Source organism: Uloborus diversus, chromosome 2 (genome assembly GCF_026930045.1).
Source record: "Uloborus diversus isolate 005 chromosome 2, Udiv.v.3.1, whole genome shotgun sequence".
Classification (NCBI taxonomy): domain Eukaryota; kingdom Metazoa; phylum Arthropoda; class Arachnida; order Araneae; family Uloboridae; genus Uloborus; species Uloborus diversus.
In genome coordinates, this window is record NC_072732.1 from 45221749 (window position 1) to 45241329 (window position 19581).

Below are 19581 nucleotides of genomic sequence, written 5' to 3' on the forward strand. Positions count from 1 at the left end.
CTTTGCATTAGTAGAGCTCATGTCACTTCGACTTCAGGCACTTATGCGGAGTGGAGGAGGTGCAACACGATAAGAAGAAGGTATACCAGTTATTTTGTCACTTCAGAGTATATATAATATATTTTTCCCTTCCCAAGTCCCTTAAGATAAATTTTTAAGTTCATGTACTTTGAGGATCATTTTTTTAAAAATATATAATGCCAACTTTATGTAACATTAGTTCATTTTCGGCAGGAAAAAAAAGAAAAATCATCAATTTGATGAGCTTTTTATTATTTTCATATTGTTCATTTTTTTTACATTTGAAAATCTAATGCTGAAAAATAGCTTTACTATAACAAATCATAAAATATGACAAGTACATGTAAACAGAAAAGATAAAGTATAATACAATTTTAAAATATTCATGTAAATATATTAAACTTTTAAATAAAACTCTGAAATTCAGGGTGATACATTATGTATCAAGAATTGGAATTTTAAAACACTAAAATACATAAAACGTGCTCAATACCTGAAAAAAAAAAAAATACTTTGATCAGTATTATATGGAAAAATTAATTTCACTAGCATTTTAGCATAAAATAATTTAAAATGCATTAGACGGCCCACATACAATTAAACTTACGTTTGCCTTTATTTGTTGCAAAAATGGTGCAAGACTGAAAAATAAAATTTTAAAACAAATCAACTTTGTTTTGAAGCTTTAACAGTTTTGTTTATTTTCAATTTGAGTTTTCAAAGTTGAAAAAGCAGCAAAAAAAAAAGAAAACTTGCAAAAACAACAAAAAATATAAAATATTTTTTTGAATAAAATTTAAATACAATAAGGGTCATTAGTTTAGATTTTCAAACGAAACAATCCCGAGTGTCACTAATGTAAAATACTATATTTTATGCATTTCTTTGCATTTCCTAAAACAAATTACACACAAAACTTTTAGAATTTTTTTAAAAATTTTAACAATGCAAATTTATAATTTATAAGCTTGCAAAATATTTATCACATTGAATTATTACACAAAATTCCTTTCCCAAACAGCTCTTAATTTTACATACATAATATATAAAATCAGACAATTATCTACACAATTTATAAAATAAATAAAATACCTAAAATACCAAAAAAAAAAAAAAAAAACAATACTCAGAGATTTGTGCACTAATATTGCTGGTGAAACATCATAGTAATATTTTTTATGATAAATCACATAAGTCTGGTACTTTTATTATGCATAACACATAGACTGAATATTAAATGTGAAGCAACACTTACAGCTAAAATTTTCAAAGGTGAAGAAAAAGCCTAAATGAAATTTTATTTTAGAGAGCAAAATAATAAAAAAATGATTGTGTATATAACAAATTGCATGTAATATCAAAAGTTACAAACTTACATAACTTTAATGTATATTTCTTATTGCATTTTATTCAAAAGAATTTTGAAACTTTATAAAAACTCATTATTCATAACAAAAACTTTGCTACTGATCCTCACTATTCTTTACAGTAACAGTGGACTTTGAATCACAGATAATGATCATACAACAGTTCTCAATTAGCAACATACTCTTTAGCTTTCAGCGAGGGCTATTTTTTGTACAATGCCTTAACTTTAATTACATTTTTAATCAGTTATGAGAAAGACGTAACATTTCATAACGCTTATATATTGCATTTATATGTACAGATTTTGAAGTAAGAAACTTTTTCATTTAACTTGAGTGAGTGAATATAAGTGTAACAAATGTACAACATTCCTTTTTCCCTAAATTCTGCTCTTAGTGAAAATCACTGAGCAGAAAATTATGTGAATTGAGTTAAAAACATTCGAATTCATCCAATCACAGACAAAAAATTGTAATTTGGCTTCAAAACAGCATATATCGTAAACATAATTACAAAAAAAAAAAAGACAAGTTGGGAAAAAATAAAGTATTATTTGATTGAGAGTTTTTTTCCAACAACTTCTTATTTATGCTGCACGCACTTCCACTTGTTTTGAGTGAATTTTCAATAATCTTAAAAATTTAAGATTAAAACTTCCTTTTGGTCCACTGAAAATACTTAACATCCTTTCAGATTTCAATAAATGTGCTGATATCAGTCCCACATCTAATAGAGGTAATAAATTTACTTTCAGACACACATTACGAAAGTTCTTCACTTAGATATCTGCTGCCGTATATGTTGCAGGAACTCGTAATAGGAAAATAAAGATTCTGTCCGGTCATCAATCATATACTGTACGAATATATGTCGATCTCTACTGTCCTCTCTGTAAAAAAATAGATAATCAATGTCATTTGATAAGTTTCAAAATAAAAATTGAAAAAAAGAAAAAAAAGACAACTATAGGACATGTTGGGTTTGACTATATACAAAAGGAAGTTGAGCAGTTGAGCAAAAAAGTCACTTTTAAATACATTAAAATGTTTGTTACCTTATTATTTTGAGTGGGCTATGGAAAGGTCTTTGATCTCGTAACCAAGAAACAAAACTTCTAAGCCTTTCTGATTCAGGAGTTGGTAATTCAGGTAGGGAATTCTAAATAAATTACAAAGAAATAAAAGTTGAGCAATATGATACAGCTATGTAACTTGGGTAATACATAGATGTAAGACAAAAGAAACTAATAACTGATGATTAGTGTAAAATACCATTAAGACACTAATTAGGAATCGCCACATAAATGTTATGGAAATAAACTGATATGCAAGGCTTATATATACGTATATATATTTTTTTTTACTTTTTCATACCTGCAAGTTTTACTAGTAAAAGTTATGAAAACGTTAGAAACGCAAAAGTAAACATTTCAAAACTACATGCAATAATAACAAAGAAACAACCTTAGAATCAAGTTTTTAAATGCAAATCGTAACTAAAAGTTACATTAGGTAGTGCCATACAAGCATTAAAGATAAAAAGCTTTTCTCAAGCAAGTGATTTTACATACCATGAACACTATGACATATAGCTTCACAAAACTATTTGTCACACAGGAAAATTATATGTCACCAAGTCATAGCTTACGAATGAAGATCTAAATATTGACTCTTTGGAAGAGTATAATAGAAGCATATAAACACCACTTTAAAAACATAGTAAAACATTTTATTTATTTTTTTAAATATCAGAATATTGATTTTCATTTCACTTTTACTGCATCTTGGAAAATGCACAATTCTAAGCTACAAGAATTACTATAGTGACAACAGCATAGTTTAAGTGTGGTGATATAATCTACACGGAATTTCATGTTCAAAAGTGAAACAGCACCTTTTTTTTCCCCTAGGAAAAAAGAATATTTATTCCTTAATTTAGTTTTCTTTTTAAAATCTATTTGGGGGTTTCTTGGGGAAAACAGGAAAACGGCACAAATGGAAAGGCAGCTAGAGTTAAAATAATAAATATTAGAGGGGGAGATTCTTAGATAAATATGTGAGCAGGTATAGGTTTCACATGTAATCGCTGACTATTACTTTGCAGGAGAAGACTGCTAACCCGACACACTTATGCTAAAATAGAAAATGCAATCAAGTAATTTGAACAGCAATCATGAACATTTTCTTTCTTACAAGTTGTGCCGAATTTCTCTATCCAGTTGTTTTGTTTTATGATTGCATGATGAATTATGTAAAAATTAAATAACTAATTCAGCAATTTTATTTTTTAAAATTAACACTTTCGAATGACTTGCCATTTTTAATGAAATTTTAGGATATAAAAGCATTAACTTACCAAATTTTCTGGAATGGCACTAAAATTAGGTACATTGAGGACATTTGTGCAAAAATGATCATTAATGGCTTTTCCAATATAAAGATATAATACATCAAAAGTGTCCAGAATATAAGCTCCATGACGATCAATTTTTTCACTTGATAACTGCAGAATTACAGGTTGAGGAATTATAGCATCATCATCCTGGTGAATGGCATTCTAAAAATATACAAATAAAGGAGAAGCTAATTAAAATCATTTCACTACCACAACTTTATTTCATTTGATATATTTTCATATTATTTAAAATTCAGCAACTTTATGACTGAAATTTTTATTGACACCTATCTATAATTTGCAACAACAATATTAAGCATTTTTCCAGCAAAAATGTTGTGCCATTTGAAAAAAAATTGCAGGTAATGACAGGGTACTAAGTGCCCTTGGTTCAGTTTACAATTAATATGTAGCCAACCATTTTGCATTAAACTTCATGTAATAAGCATTTGTATAGTTTTATTTAACCTCTGAGAAGTGGTATGGCGTGCATAAAAATCAATAAATAAAAAATAAGTTTTACAGGATTGAGTTTTTACTTAACATGCTTTTTACTAGATTTAAAAATACTATTCAAGCACAGACAATTAGTTAAGACAAAAATAATTAGCTCATTACAGATCATGAAAACATACTCAAAGTTTGAATGTAAGATAAACAAAATTATTGCAAACCCAAGTTAAGCTTGAACTAACCTACAGGGATCATATTTTTATAAATTAGCATCTAAAACATTTTACATAATATATTTACCTTCTCATCAAGCGCATGAACGGGATATAAAGTGGGATAGATATATTTCATCAAATATATAAGAGGCAAAGATTTCATACGATCCATTGCAAACACTCTCTCATCTAGTTTTGTACTTACACCAGTACGAAAGGCAACCTGCAAAGGAAATCAGATCATAAGATATAGGGGTAAAAATCTTCTTGTACTCACTTACGGTCATTGAAGATTTATTCATAGCAAGTATTTTTATGTACATTTTTTAATAAATGAATATTCTTAAACAGTTGAAATTTGATTACATGAAAACTTTGAAAACATTAAATAAAAAAACACACACAAGATCAGCAATTCCAAAAACTAGGTTACTACTGCATATTTCTAAGACAACTTTCATATAAAAGATGTTGTACTGAACAAGTGGAAATCAAAATCATCACAACCCCCAAAGGATGTCATGCACTGCAGGGGAGATGGTTTGTGAAATTGTGAGTTTGTTACAAGAGGGAGGAAAGGGTAGTAAGAACTGTGAAAACAAACATTTTTAAAAACAATTTGGTTATGTAAAAAAGCATAGCATGCGACAAAGGGAGGGGAGGCGGGGTAGCTATTTTGTCCACTTTTTTGTAAAAAGTCCGAGACGCCGGAAGAAATTGGACGAAATGAAAAATAAATTGATTATCCATACGTAAATTTATTGTTATGGTGTAATAAAATTAGTATATAATTCTAATAAATTTTCGATTATGAATGATTAACTTTAGAATTTAATAAATCTAAAAAACATTTTAATTACACATTGGTGCAACTAATTTTGGATCTTAATTTACTTAAAAGTACCAAATTTTAACAATGAATAATAAGCTATTGGGCGGGATTAGACTATTATATACAATGAAGAAGAAATTAACTTCAATGGGAAAGTCAAATGAAATGCTCGGAGACATTCATACAAAACAAAGATTTATGTAGACTAAAAACATTTTATTACTGTTATATTTTAATTAAGAAAATTAAGAAAAATTACTATTTTAGTAGGGTTAAGGATACTCAGAACACTACCGTAGGAGGCTATAATGAGCAAGGGGGTTGATAGCTTTAAAAGGGCCATTAAACTTCATTGGAGACTAATAAATTGACTAGGAACAGCTTAGTCAGAGCCTGTTGCTTATCATCACATTTGTATTTGTGTTGCAAGAACAGATTTCACTTTATGTCAACATTTCCTTTATTAATATCAAGCAGTTTTTCTTTTTTTTTTTTTTCAAATATGATTTTTAATGTTTTTAGGCTCTAACCTTTAAAACCTTTTTATGTCTACTTTTTAAATTTATAAATGCACTTATTATGAGCGATAAACCTCCATATCAAAGATAAACATCTTAAAATTTATAGCTGATGTGTTTGCTTTAATAAATGCTATTACATGCATAAAATTTATTTTAACACTCGTTTGATTTATATACACACTTACATGAACTTCAACTGATTTTACTTTTTTCATTTTCACTTTAAAATATTCTACAATCGCTTATATACATATTCATGTATGCTATTTTTATATTAAAATATTACTTGAATAGGAAGAACCTATATAATTATTTATTGTTCTCAAACTTCAAATTTTTAACTAAAAACTTTCAGTTTACTGAAAAAGTGGACAAAATGGAAGAAATGAGATTTTGTCTGGGAGTGTTTTCCAGGTTTTTTCCGGGGTAGACAAAATAGCACAACCCTGAGGAGAGGGAATACAGCAAGTGAAGAATGACACTTTGTGACAATGGGGGAGGGTGTCAACCATGTAGAAAAAATGAGTGACATTATTTATGGACAGCCCCTAAGCAATTAAAATCCTTTTCAGTCTTGTATTCAGACACTTTACACTTATTTTTAACTTTCTTTAACATACTATTTAAAAGATACACAGTTTAATTTTATAAATATTAATAACAATTTTATTATTATACTGTTCCTGTAAAAAAAATCAAATAAGATCTTGAACAGGGTGGCGACAAAAACTGTGAAAAAAAGTTCCCTGACTTTTCCCTGATTAAGTTCACCAAATTTCCCTGATTTACGTTACCAATGATAGTGGTTTTCTTTCTTTGCTCTACTTGAAATCCATTGTATATTTGTATAAAATGCAGTATTTTAAACGTTTTAAGTTGTGTAAAGTTTTTGAACTAAAGATATTTTAAAAAGAAGCTACTTTTTTAATAAAATGGTTAAAGAAAACATATCAAGTCCATTTTTGGGAAAAAAAACCCTACAAAACAGTATATTAAATTTTTCTACATGGAAAGATTATAGAAAATTTAAAAAAAAAAAAAACTTTACTTTCAGAAACCACTTAGCATGAGAATTTTAAAAAAACTATTCAAATTACTCTTAAAAATATATGTGTATTTATGATAGAACAAAAAAGTAACTGAAATTATTTTGAACTAAGTTTTAAAACAGTATAATAATTGTTGCAAGAATAACAAGCAATAGTGAAAGAACAGAAGTAATGTAGTCATTCTTATATAACTAATTGACATATTTATGCAAAACAGATGAAACCATTTGACATCCATTCATAGGGAGCTTTTCTCTAATCAAGAACATAGGTCTTAATGAACGAATACAGCATTTTAACAATTAAAAAATAAAGATATTTACTTAAGTACACAAGTTAACTCTATTTCAAATGATTTCAGTAAGTAACGAAAAAAAATCTTAGATTGCTTTTGTATCAAACAACTTTGAAATGCAAGAAAAAAAAAGCAATTAGTTAATTTCAAAATATATAAAAGAAGAATGCAACTTGATTATAAAATTAAAGAATCATTTAAGTCCGAAGAAAAGAAAATCTTTATAATCTGCGGTGACAACAAAAAGTATAACGGCAAAAAACCAAGTTTTTAAAATTGAAAGTTCAATTTTAGCAATTAAATTAAAAACACGAAGAAGTAATAAGTTTTAAGCATTTATGGTATTAATTCAAAAATCAAAGACTTCTTCTTGAAACTGTGATTACAGTACTTTATTACTTCGAAACAATGAAATAAAGGCAAAAGAACTAAGGCATTATTAAAGGCTTCCTCTTTGCCTGTATGGTTGTTTATTTTACGTAGCATTGAAAGCGTAAAAGGAAATTTCAAGCTAGGTAAAATAAACAACCTAACAGACACAAAAACAATCTTAGGAAGTTCATCCTGTGGTTAATAAGTAAGGTTCAATACTTTGACTTTGAGGAAAAAAGATGCACAAATATGCAGCAGTGTATAATCGCACCTCATTAATTTTTTTGAACAGCTAATTGGCGGAAAATGCATAGGGTATTAGAATACTTAATTTTGTAAAGAAAAAAAAATTTTTTTTCTTCATAAAATCAATTATCCCTGATTTTTTGTTATTTTTTCAAAATTCCCTGATATTTCCCTGACTTTTGCCTGATTAATAAAGTTCCCTGACTTTTCCCTGATCTTCCTGATCTGTCCCCACCCTGTTGAAATATAGACACTCAAAAATTTAGATCACAAGTTCAAGATCAACTGACTGGTCATGAAGCAAAAATTTAAATATATATAAATAAATAATTTTAAATCTGATATTGACCATGAAAAGTGATATAAATAGGTAGATAACAGTTCATCTCAAAATCAAGGTTTGTAATTTTTCTTATTCTTTCTTTTAAATCAAGAAATTCATTTTTTTAAATTAAAATGGTATTTTTTTAATTTAAATCAGATTGATTTGTTTTGTTTTTTTAAATCTTCAAAAATTTGTAGTAAACCAGTTTTAAAACAAATGCCTGATTCAAATTAAATTAACTCTTGAAGTTAAGATTGTCTTATGCCGTATAGTTATATTTAAAGCAACACATTCTAAAACTGCAAAAAAAAAAATATATATATATATAAACATAAAATCAACTGATTTTAATCAATGAATATGCTAAAAAATCAATTAATTCAAATCAAGCTGATTTAAATCAATGAACCCTGCTCAAAAGTACAGAAAGTTTCATTTTGACTCAAAATTTACTCTTTTATCTATGTCAATGCAAGCAAAAATTTTCTAGCTTGCAATAATCATGCGCCTTAATATGGACCTCCTTTATTACTGCGAACACATGAAACTTATTCACTTTACATCTACCCATCTAAAAAAATAACAAAAACTAATATTTATACAAAATTTCATTAGAGAAGGATGAATCGAGAGTCAGTTCTTACATGTTTTAGTAAAGCAAGGATAAAAAGTGGCAACAGTCGTGTCGAATAAGGAGACATGAGAGCACCGGCTACTTGACCAGCCATTGTTACTTTGTACACACCTAACACATCCAGGCAAACATTGATCAATGCATCTCTAGCATCTGTTAGTGATGACGAGACACTTCGGTCAACAGCTGAAACACAAGGATATCAGTTCAAAAAGTAAAACAAAATAGTTACAAATTGGTAGACAAATCAAATTCAATGCACAAGTTCTAAACGCACCCATTTTTGCAACTAAACCAATAATTGTCTCTTGATCAGCTCCTCCCAGCACATCTTGCAAGATTGATACAACTGGTAAGCACAGAGTATGAACTCTTATTCTTCTTTCACCTATAACATGCAACATTTTTTTGGAAACTTTTCTATGCAGAAAAAACACATTACAATAACCTTTTAATTTCAATACAAAAACATAGAGGGAAGCATAGAACCAGAAGTCTTTTTAGGCCTCTACAGGAGTATTTTACACCTCAAAAATTTATTCAAGCATAGTTTCAAGCTTGTATTTTAAATAAATATTCAGCATGGTGGAAAAAGGGGAAGGAAATTGGATTTTTTCAAGTATTTCATTAGAATGTTTTATTTTTTTAAAAATAAATGTTGAATATTCTAAATGACAAAAATCAAAAGAAAACAGAGCTTTTGTTTCCCTCCCATATCTCATTTCATCTTTACAGAGCTAGAAGTTTTCTTTTTTTTCCCCTTCTCCAAAATGAATTTCACTCCCACAAAAAATGACAAGGAATGTTTTCACACTTAGAAAAAGAAAAAACTAGCAATATCTCTGGGAGAATGTATAAAGAGCGTAACACGTTTCCCCAGTCAGCTTCTCCCACAAGACCAAAGCTCAAAAAAACAAAAGATTATAAAGAAGACACAAAACTTTTACCAGCACACCAACCATGTATGATACATATCTACATCATGGTGTGCCAGGTTCACACATTAAGGGGCATACTCCGATAATTTGGTTTTGCAAGTACACATCTTCCCTCTCTCTATTTTGGGAAAAAATAACATCTACATACACAACTTGTACACCATCTAAAGTGATTTAATTTTTTCTAATTTAATAAATTTGCACTTAAAAAAGGGAGGGGGACTACATGAAAGGGGGAATTTTCTTATTAAAGAACTGTGAAATAGAAAACAGATTTTTTTATACAAGAATGTTTCCATAGCTTAGCTGCAGTTGACATTTAATGGGAAATTTATGATAAACTATGCTTAATCAAACGAAAATACTACATTAAAACAAATATTAAAATACACTAAGACTAACACAACTATGTTATGCTAAATAATAACATTATAAAATCATGCATATACTAAAAAATTTAATCAAAATTGTTACACAAATGAAATTTGTATATCTATGTTCAAAATTCATACCATTACTAGATGTGTAGAGAACAGCTGCCTGGAAACAAACTGAGTTATATTCTGAAAGGTTTTCTTCAATGGCTATTTGCATTCCATAACCAGTATCTGGATTTACATTTGGTAATGATAACAAATCTGTAGATCTTACAAAGAAATTGCCATGGAAGGTATGAATTGTTAGTCCTACAAAATAATATGATAAAAAGCATTTCATTAAAATTCTGCAAACAAAATGCACACTTTAACTGAATATAAAATTCAATAATGCATAAAAGGTTTTGTCTGGAAATAACTCTTAACATATTACTAAAATGTAATAGAAAAAAAATCCCAATTGTACATAGAAAATACAAATGAACTTATTTGGCAACTATGTTATCTTACAGGGCCCCCGCCATCCCTATGTGCAAGGTCGTGCGTCGCATGACAGCGCCAGAGTCGAAAAGGTGCCGGGCTCTGTTAGGGTAAACTTATGATGTTGGGGTAAAACTTTAATTTCTTTTGTTAAGAAGTCTTTAAATTAAAAATTTTCAATAGTTACTGCAAATTGGTTAGCTACCTCCCACCTCCATCCTATTTCTTTTTACACAGATTTTTTTTTCCCCTAGTTTGTCTAAAATTAAAAAAGTTTTAAAAATGCCACTGCTCTGAATCAATCCAACCTCCCCTTAAAAGCATTACAAAGCATCTCAAATTTCGATTCCAGATCTTCAATTTTACAAAATTTCCAGGGAAGGACCCCGATTACCAAACACCATTGCTTGAAACTGCTTTTGAAAATAACATAAAATTGAATTTTGGGTGAAAGATTGCTGGCCCTAATGTTACCAAATATGGTCTTACAATCGCTTTTTTTTTCGGACTTCAATTTCAGAAAATTTTCGGGCAAGGGCCTCCAAACCGCTTTCCTTTAATATTGCAGAAATAAGATTTTTTAAACATGACTTAAGAAAAATGTAAGCGGAATTGCCTCTAAACCTCTCCACCTAATATCATAGAAACTTGCCTCTGTTTTTAGGGCTTAGATTTTGAAAAAAATTACAGGGGAGAGTTCCACACTTCTCTTCTGTAAAAATCTTCAAAGTTATCCACAATTGCTTTTTTGGAAGTTAAATTTCGAAAAATTGAGGGGAGAGGAGAAATTGGTTTCAATCTATTTTTCAAAAAAAAAAATCGGGGAGAGTCCCAGAGTTTCATCTTTTCTAACGTCAATAAATATGGCCTAATCGCGTTTTAAGGCTTCAACTTCTACAAATTTCCGTGTAGCCCTTTGTACCTTTTTTTCTCCACCAAAGACCGTCCAAAATTGCTTTTTTAAAACTTCAAGTTTCAAAATTTTCTGAGGAGAACCCCCGCACCGCTCTTTTTAAAAGATTTTTTTTTACAAGGTGCCCCCCTAAAACCATTTTCTAGCTGTGTCACTGCTCCTGTTGTCATGCTTTGACAGGCAAAAAAGTTTTATCAATTGTTCATCACATAGAAATTAGACAGATATTCAAAATGGCATTAACTTGATGTTTAAAATATTTTCTTTTTCAAAAATGCATTATTAGCATATCAGAGGAGTTGCTGAGCTCGAAATAATTTCGAGATATGAAGTAAAAACGTACACCATATTTCAAATTTAAACATTCAAACATTTTTCAAATAAATTCCAAACATATTCTTTTCCATTTTATATTTGTCTACAAAACCTCACTCCACGTGTTTACTATTATTTCCCCCAAAAACCAGTGTATTTGCACAATGGCGCCCATCGATCCTGGTGCGGGCCTGGCTATCTATTACAGCTATTTCTATTTTGATCAAATTTTCTGATATGAAGCGATTCATGCTGATATTGCAAAGTTAAAAATTAGTTTTTTAATTAAAAAGCTCAAGTCATTTTAAGCGTTTGAAGGTGCAGATTATCCATTAATCTTTTTTTCTTAAGGTAAAGTTATTTAATGCACTATTTGTGAAGAACATTGATTGAAGACATTGCTGATGTCTTATCACACTTGTTCTACAAAAAAAGAAGACACATTTTGTTTTAAATCACAATTCTGAATGTTGAAGTACAGGGGATGGAAAAATATCACCTTTCCATGTGTCAAGTAACGGTAGCTAAATCAAACTTTGATAAAGTTACATTATTAATTTTTCAGACGAAAGACAAGTGAGCGAAGGTTGGTTAGCACACAGTACTGCTTGATACAGAATTGCATTTCATACGTTACGGTTAGCACCCAGTACTGCTTGATACAGAATTGCATTTCATTTTCATTTCATACGTTACCAAAATTTGAAAATTGAAGAATTAATTTCAAAAGCTCAGATGCTGTAACATCTTTACACATTATAAAGTCAAGGTCTCACAACGCGTAGGGACTTCAGGCAAGCCTTTCATTTAGAGTGTTGGGGACCTTTCCTTGCTTTGAAATGTTTGTACGTACACTACTGTTTTTCAAACTTGTTATAAATAGCAAGTGCATTCTTTTTGCTGACTCACACAAATTTGAAATGATGAGCATGGCCTCATGCAAGGATAAAAAATTAAAATCAATGCACTATAAAGGGGCCCAGAGTATTTGCTAATTGTACTGCCCAGGTGGCTTTATATTTCTAACTATTTAGTATTAATGTATAAGCTAAAAGTTTTAAATGTTGCAGTATCATTGATTAAACTATGCAGAAGTGGGTAAAATCTTAAACAAAGCATCAGGTATCAAATGGGAAAAAAAGCTAATACAATATAATAATGGATACATATAATGGGGAAAAAAAGATGACAGCTTACATTTTAAAGAAAAAAGTTATTTTAAGACACTAATTATGTAGTAATTTGGAACAAGAAAATAATGCTTTTTAATCAGCAGTTAATTTAAAGATCAAAAACTGCAACATCATTATAAAATTTAAAATAAGAATTTTTTAACAGAGAAAGAGAGAGTAGCTAAATTTTTTACCTCTAGTGCACCTTATTCTCATCACAGCCTCAAATCCTATGTTTCGAGTTAAATATCTTTTTAAATCACCAGCAAATTTCTCAACTTGAATTTGTCCAAGTTGATGATGATAGCCCGGATAATAATGAATATTTCCAGAAGAATACTTTGCGATGCAACCTACAAAAAATATTTAAAGATTACGACAGATGAAAAGCCAGAAAGAGGTTTTTTTTGTATGTGTCAATGATTATGTGTCAAAATATGTTTTCAACTGTAAAACCAAAACAAATATAAAAGGGTTATTTTTTTTCAAGGTCCGATCGATCGCGAAATGAGGACCACAAAGACAATGAAAACTCATTTATTTGGAAAATGTATATACACCTTCCAACTACTTTTCGACGTAGTCGCCGTGCCGATTAAAACATTTGCCGTAGCGTGGTACCATTTTTTCAATACCCTCGTCATAGAAGGCAACCGCCTGTGCTTTTAGCCAATTCTGTACACAGGTCTGCAGCTCGGCATCGGAGTCAAACATCTGCCTTCATAGCCAGTGTTTCATGTTACCAAAGAGATGGCAATCGGATAGCGCCAAGTCTGGGCTGTATGGAGGATGGTTAAACACTATCCAGCGAAACTGCAGAAAGAGGCTTTTGGTTAAAGCAGCAGTGTGTGGGCGCACATTGTCATGGAGAAGGACAATGCCTGATGACAACATTCCTGTATGTTCGTTCTGAATTGTTCTTCCTTCATCATTCAGAAATCGAATTACAGCACACTTCACACTTAGCGGGAGACGCAACTGTTCGAGACATGTTTACTCATTCACTGGGTCCTCCAAAATAATCACAGCGACCTGATGCACTGCACAATCTTACTTGAGAGACTGCGCAACAAATCTACGCACAGCGTCATCGGCTAGACTTTCTGGTTTTCAGTTTGTGATCGATCGGACCTTGAAAAAAAATAACCCACGTATTACGTCACATTCATTAGAAATTCAAAGAAAATGCAATATAAACAAATAAAAACAATGATGCCTGTGAGTTCCTGGGTGGATTTTTTAAACTTAGACTCGTATTTAAATAATTACTAAAATGCCTAAACATGCTTCAGAATTTTGCTTGAAAATTTTGAATTTATTACTTTAACAAAAATGTAAATCAATTTCATGTATTTGCCTTCTAACAAAGCAGAGTAAGCATCAAAATTGAGTAAAATTCAATTCTCCTATCAGATGCAAAAGGATCACATTTTTCAAAATAAAGGCATCAACAGAATAAAAGCGGGAAAAAAAAGAATTTGTTAAAGTAAAATAATTTTAGAGCTACATTTCAACAGAACTACACGAATGTTTTTTTTTTTTAATACATATATATTTGCCGAAAATTTAGAGAAATGGGAAAAAAAATTAAGATGAGGAGATAAAAGCACAACAGACAGTACCGGACTTCCGGTATATACCCAGAACACAATCACACCTGCAAAAAATGAATATGACCAGATTTTAAATTTGATTAAAAGGCTATCATTCCCTCAAAGAAGACCTTATACCAGAATTTCTGAAACCAAAAAGACTTTTACATTACTTGATAAACTTGTTTTTAAGACCCTAATCACCTATTATTGTCTGTAACTTACAGAATTCTAAGAAGAAATGATACTTGTATACTCTTCAACTAACAATGTTTAACTTAAAAGTTTAAGTGATAATGACAATTAAAATGATATGGATAAAAGATACTTACTAATTGTTGCAATATCAACATACTGCGAACAAAGCATAAAGAGGTCCACAGCAATTTGTTGCCCAGAACAGTCTAAAGCAAGCTTTTTATAAAAATCATTTGCTGGACCAATATTCGAAACATCCTAGAAAAATAGAAACAATTTTGAAATCTTCTTTTCTTTGTATGTCCCAAAACATAAAATGTAACTGATTCTACAGGCCTTCAATGAAAAAAAATATAAGATAAGTAATAGCTGGATTTTAAGTATTTTTTTATGCTGATTTCAGGAAAAATAATGAAACTTTTCTATTGCAGCACATTTTCTTGAAACATTCAATTTTTCATGGATTTTCATGCAACATTTATATTAGACAAATTCCAAGCATTGGGCTGGTTGATGATTATCTAGAAATCACATTTCCTTCATCCAAATGTGGACGTTTTACCAGAAAATTTAGGATGTCAGAAAAGAACAGGCTGAGAGGTTCCAACAAAACATGAAAGATATAGAGTGCAAATATTGGAAAATTTGAGACAGGAAAATGCTCATTGATTACTTTCGGATGCTAAGAAGGGGTAGACCTGAGATTAAGGATAGAACAAGAACAGCAAAAAGAAATTTCAAAGGAATTTGCTTCAAATTTTAATGTGCCTTATTTGCTCCTTTTGGTCAATCTCAATTTTAGATATGCTACATCTTAATTAACTAGATAAAGTAGTATTTTAGTGATTTCCTTCTAGAAACTGCACCATATTCAATGCAATATTCAATGCAAAAAGTCTTTAACTCAAGGAAACTATGCACTTTTCTACTGACCAGAGGTTGGTTGTGCAATCTGGAAACTGATTTTCATACATCTAAACTGTTGCCATATAACACATGCAAAATTGTTCAAAAATATTATTTTTGGTGTTGGATTTCATCAAATATAAAAATTAATTTTTCCTAAAAATTGTAAAGTGATGGAGAAAAATGGAGGAGATTTTCGAAATTAGCACACCAATAGTATAAAGATCAGCAAAAACTTTTGTTTTTTTCAAAAGCAGGCCTGTGTTATTACCCTCAAAAAACTTTCAAATAATTTTCATGCAAAGTTGATAAAATCAATACAGAAGTTGTTGAAAGGCTAAATAGCAGGGTTCGAAAATATCATAATACTTTCGAAAATATCCGATCCTTTGATATATATCAGATATTTTGATATATATCTGATATTTTCAATCAACACAAACTTAAGTCTTCAAATAGTAAATGCATCTTTAAATCACTCTTTATCTTCTTACACTATTATTACAATATGAGGATTTAAAATTAAAGTTTCTCTCATTACTTACAATTAATATTTCATTTTACATTTTTGTCAATAAGTTGATTTAGCATTAGCTGTTTTATTCAGTTTTCTTCTGTTAGCTACGTTTACAGTTATGTGATTCAGAAATAAAAAATATGCATTTTTTTATTTGGTGCACAGTCGTAAGACGTTTTTTTTTTTTCCTGACTAATGTTTAACATTTAATTACTTTTAATATGATTTACAATTGTTACATTACTAATAATAAAAATGAGTAAAATAAAAAAGAAATATTACATTACTTTGCTGTATTAATGATGTATTAATACATCATAAAAATATTGTGCATGACTTTTCGGGTTTTCTTAATAATGAATGAAAAATATTACTAAATACAATTTTAATATTGAAAATACAGCAGTAGAAAAAATCAATATTGAAAATAGTAAAATATCATGATATTTTAAAAATAAATATCAGATATAAATCGTGATATATATCGCAGGGCTCCCAACACATTTTAGCCATAGAAAAGGGTAAAAGAGGACCTCTTTCAATCAAAAAGGGGTCTAAAGAGGACCAGTTAGGTTTAAAAAGAGGACCTTGAGAGGACCATTCATAGGTAAACTCAGGGAAGCAACAAAAGGCAAATTAGCTGCCTGCTGCTAAATCCATGAAGATAATTCGTTAATTGAGCATAATAATGATTTTTAAAGATACAATTCTTTTATCATATTCTGTTTAACTGAACTTTTTGTCCATTGAATTACATTATCTACACAAACTTTTTGGATGGGGGGGGGGGACAAGCAGGCATGTAACTAAAGATCTTACAGGGTAATTTTAATTGAAAAATAAATTTTCTACTAATTAACAGGTGCCTGGCTGATTATACATAATCAGCTGATTATACATCAATCAGCTGATTATACATAATCAGCTAAGTGACCGATGAATCAGTGCATACCTGGTTAAGACCTTTTAGATAGTTATTACCGTTAACAACTTAGCACATAGTCATCTACAAAAATTTTCATGCAACCAATTTGAACAGAACTCATTTTGATATAAGGTACTGCAAGACAAAAAGACATAAAGCAGTAAATTGCTGAACCTAAGCCAGGGCAAAGACAAAACTACAACATGCAATATACCAGACAGCCCGGTTATTATGCGATAACCGGGCTGTCCTTTGGTATATTGGGAGAAGATACAGTTTACTGGCCAGGAGGGAGCCCCCCCCCCCCCCGAGCCCTTGGTTTTAACACACATTTTTAAACTTAACATGGTAGTTTATATAAAGATGAAGGTTTATGATCTAACACTCAACTAAGGAGGTAATTTCTGGCTACGCTACTGCCCAAGTTCAAAAATATTAGAGGATTGCCAAATCATTTATTAGTATGCTAAGTATCCAAATCATTTCTTCATATGTATGCATTAGTTGTTCTCCCACCAAGGTGTTGTAACTGTATTCAAGTATATATAAAAATTAGTAGGAAAGAAAATACTTTACTGAAGTCCCCAAACCTAAAAATATGCAAATGCTGCTTAAGTGATATACACATTGAATGTAAATTTGAGCCTGCATTCTCCCAATTGCCAGTTTTTTCCTTTGAAACAGAAGGAGAATTCCTGGAGGAGATATTTAAAGTTGTTTTAATGTGGAATAGTCAGTTTTTTTATTCACTACATGAAGTCCCGGCAGTTCCATAAAAAACCATTGCAAAGGCCAGTCTGTCTGTTGATCGATTTTTGTCTAGTGTTGAATTTATTAAGTTTTCCAGTTCCATTGGGTATGTCATAAAACATTAATTTGCGTTCCTCGTTTTCATGAACTAATCTTGTTTTTATTGAACTGTTTTCTTTGATTCTCTGTGGTGGTGGCAAACTGAAGTCCCCTATTGAGTTTCGGACAATTTTGCCCCTTTTTTTTTTTGAAAAATTTGATTTTGGTTTATATCGTTTGACATTGAATGACAATCTTACTCAATCTTCGTGTTTCTGCTGACGCTCACCTTGCAATATGAGAGATCTTTTTTTAAATGCTTGTCATAAAGCAATAAGATCTAAAAGTAGTTATAAAAGTTAAAATAGTTATAAATAATTTGAGTTTAGGAGTGGAGTCAGAAAGTTACATGTATCAAATTAATGATAGTTTCCAAGGTTTGTCTTCCTCTATAAAACTAAGTGATGCACATTCTAATTGATTGTTTGGCAAGACCTTTAACTGTCAAAAGACTTTAGAAATATGCTGGACCTTGGAAAATGATTTAAATGATCGTTTAAGTGACAAAATTCCAATTTGCTAGTAGTATGAATATTGTATGTTCTGCTAAGAGGTGAGTCATTTTGATTCCCGGGATGAATTTTACTCGTTTTCATCAAAAAACTTGCTTTTCTCACATGCCTCCACTTTTTTTGGAAATTTCTGATATTTTCTGATAATTGATTTGTGAGCTATATTATTTAACTATATCGTTTTAAATGCTTAAATACGGTCACCACGAAGAATATTTTTCCAAATAATATTAACTCAGTTCTTCCTGGTTGTGAATTTCTTTCCTATCAATCGTTCTTTGTTCTTCATTGTTTTAACTCTTAACTTTGAAAATGGTACTTACGTGCAATTACTGTTTGAGTTGAGAATTTTCTAGAAAACTAAACAACTTTTCAAGAACTAAATGTACCTAAGTAAATTCCTAAGCAGATGTTTTTCATTTCCATTACAGTATGAATAAAAAACCTTAAATTATATACCAAAATGCATGCAAAATTACAATTTTTAGAAACACGGATTAATGTTGTCTATCTGCACTACTTGAATTCAAAAACTAATTTGCCTAGAACGAAATTCAGTTATAATTCGTTCAAATAATCTTTGAAGTACTAAAATTTGGTGGCTCTAAATGATTTTGCAATGTCCAAAAGGTAATTAGAATGTCGTACATTTACCATAGTTACCTTCTATAACCTTAAACACATGATTTTTTTTCTCTCACGTGTTTCCATCCCTAAGCATTCAGCACGCAATGAACCTTCAGCCATTTTGTTACTGCGAATGCAGTAGAATAGGGTTTGTTTTTACATTTATAAGAACAAAACAGTGCGAAACATAAACTGGTAGTGAAGACCAACTATTGTTTAAGAAAATTCGTATAAGTACATATATGCATAATTTATAGCCTATGTCACTCAGTAAGAGTGCACTTTTCATGTGTGAAAAAAAATTTCAAATAGCTGCAATGGTTCCGGAGATTACCTTGAACATATAAACGTACAAAAATCCACTCTCTCTCTTTATAATATTAGTATAGATTTACTTAGACTAAACATAAAATTTGCTAGTTGAAGATAACATATGTGAAAATAACTTTTGATTGCCCAAAATATTAAAATATTTACAAGATGCAAAAAGATTGAAACCTCAAACACAAGAAGCAAGTTCAAATAAATGCAATGT

At 30.1% G+C, this 19581-nt stretch overlaps 1 protein-coding gene across 2 annotated transcripts in view; it reads right to left on the reverse strand.

The window, feature by feature from the left end:
* Positions 1-252: 252 nt before the first annotated feature.
* LOC129235106 (protein transport protein Sec24A-like) overlaps positions 253-19581 on the reverse strand; it is a 57584-nt gene continuing 38255 nt past the window's right edge. For both annotated transcript variants that reach the window (XM_054868792.1, XM_054868791.1), the window contains 9 exons: positions 14845-14968; positions 13115-13273; positions 10176-10349; positions 9003-9113; positions 8736-8911; positions 4537-4674; positions 3745-3945; positions 2444-2547; positions 253-2278 (listed from right to left, as the gene is read on the reverse strand). In XM_054868792.1, coding sequence (XP_054724767.1) covers positions 2164-2278; positions 2444-2547; positions 3745-3945; positions 4537-4674; positions 8736-8911; positions 9003-9113; positions 10176-10349; positions 13115-13273; positions 14845-14968 — 1302 coding nt within the window. In that variant the 3' untranslated portion in view covers positions 253-2163. The remainder of the gene's footprint in view (positions 2279-2443; positions 2548-3744; positions 3946-4536; positions 4675-8735; positions 8912-9002; positions 9114-10175; positions 10350-13114; positions 13274-14844; positions 14969-19581) is intronic.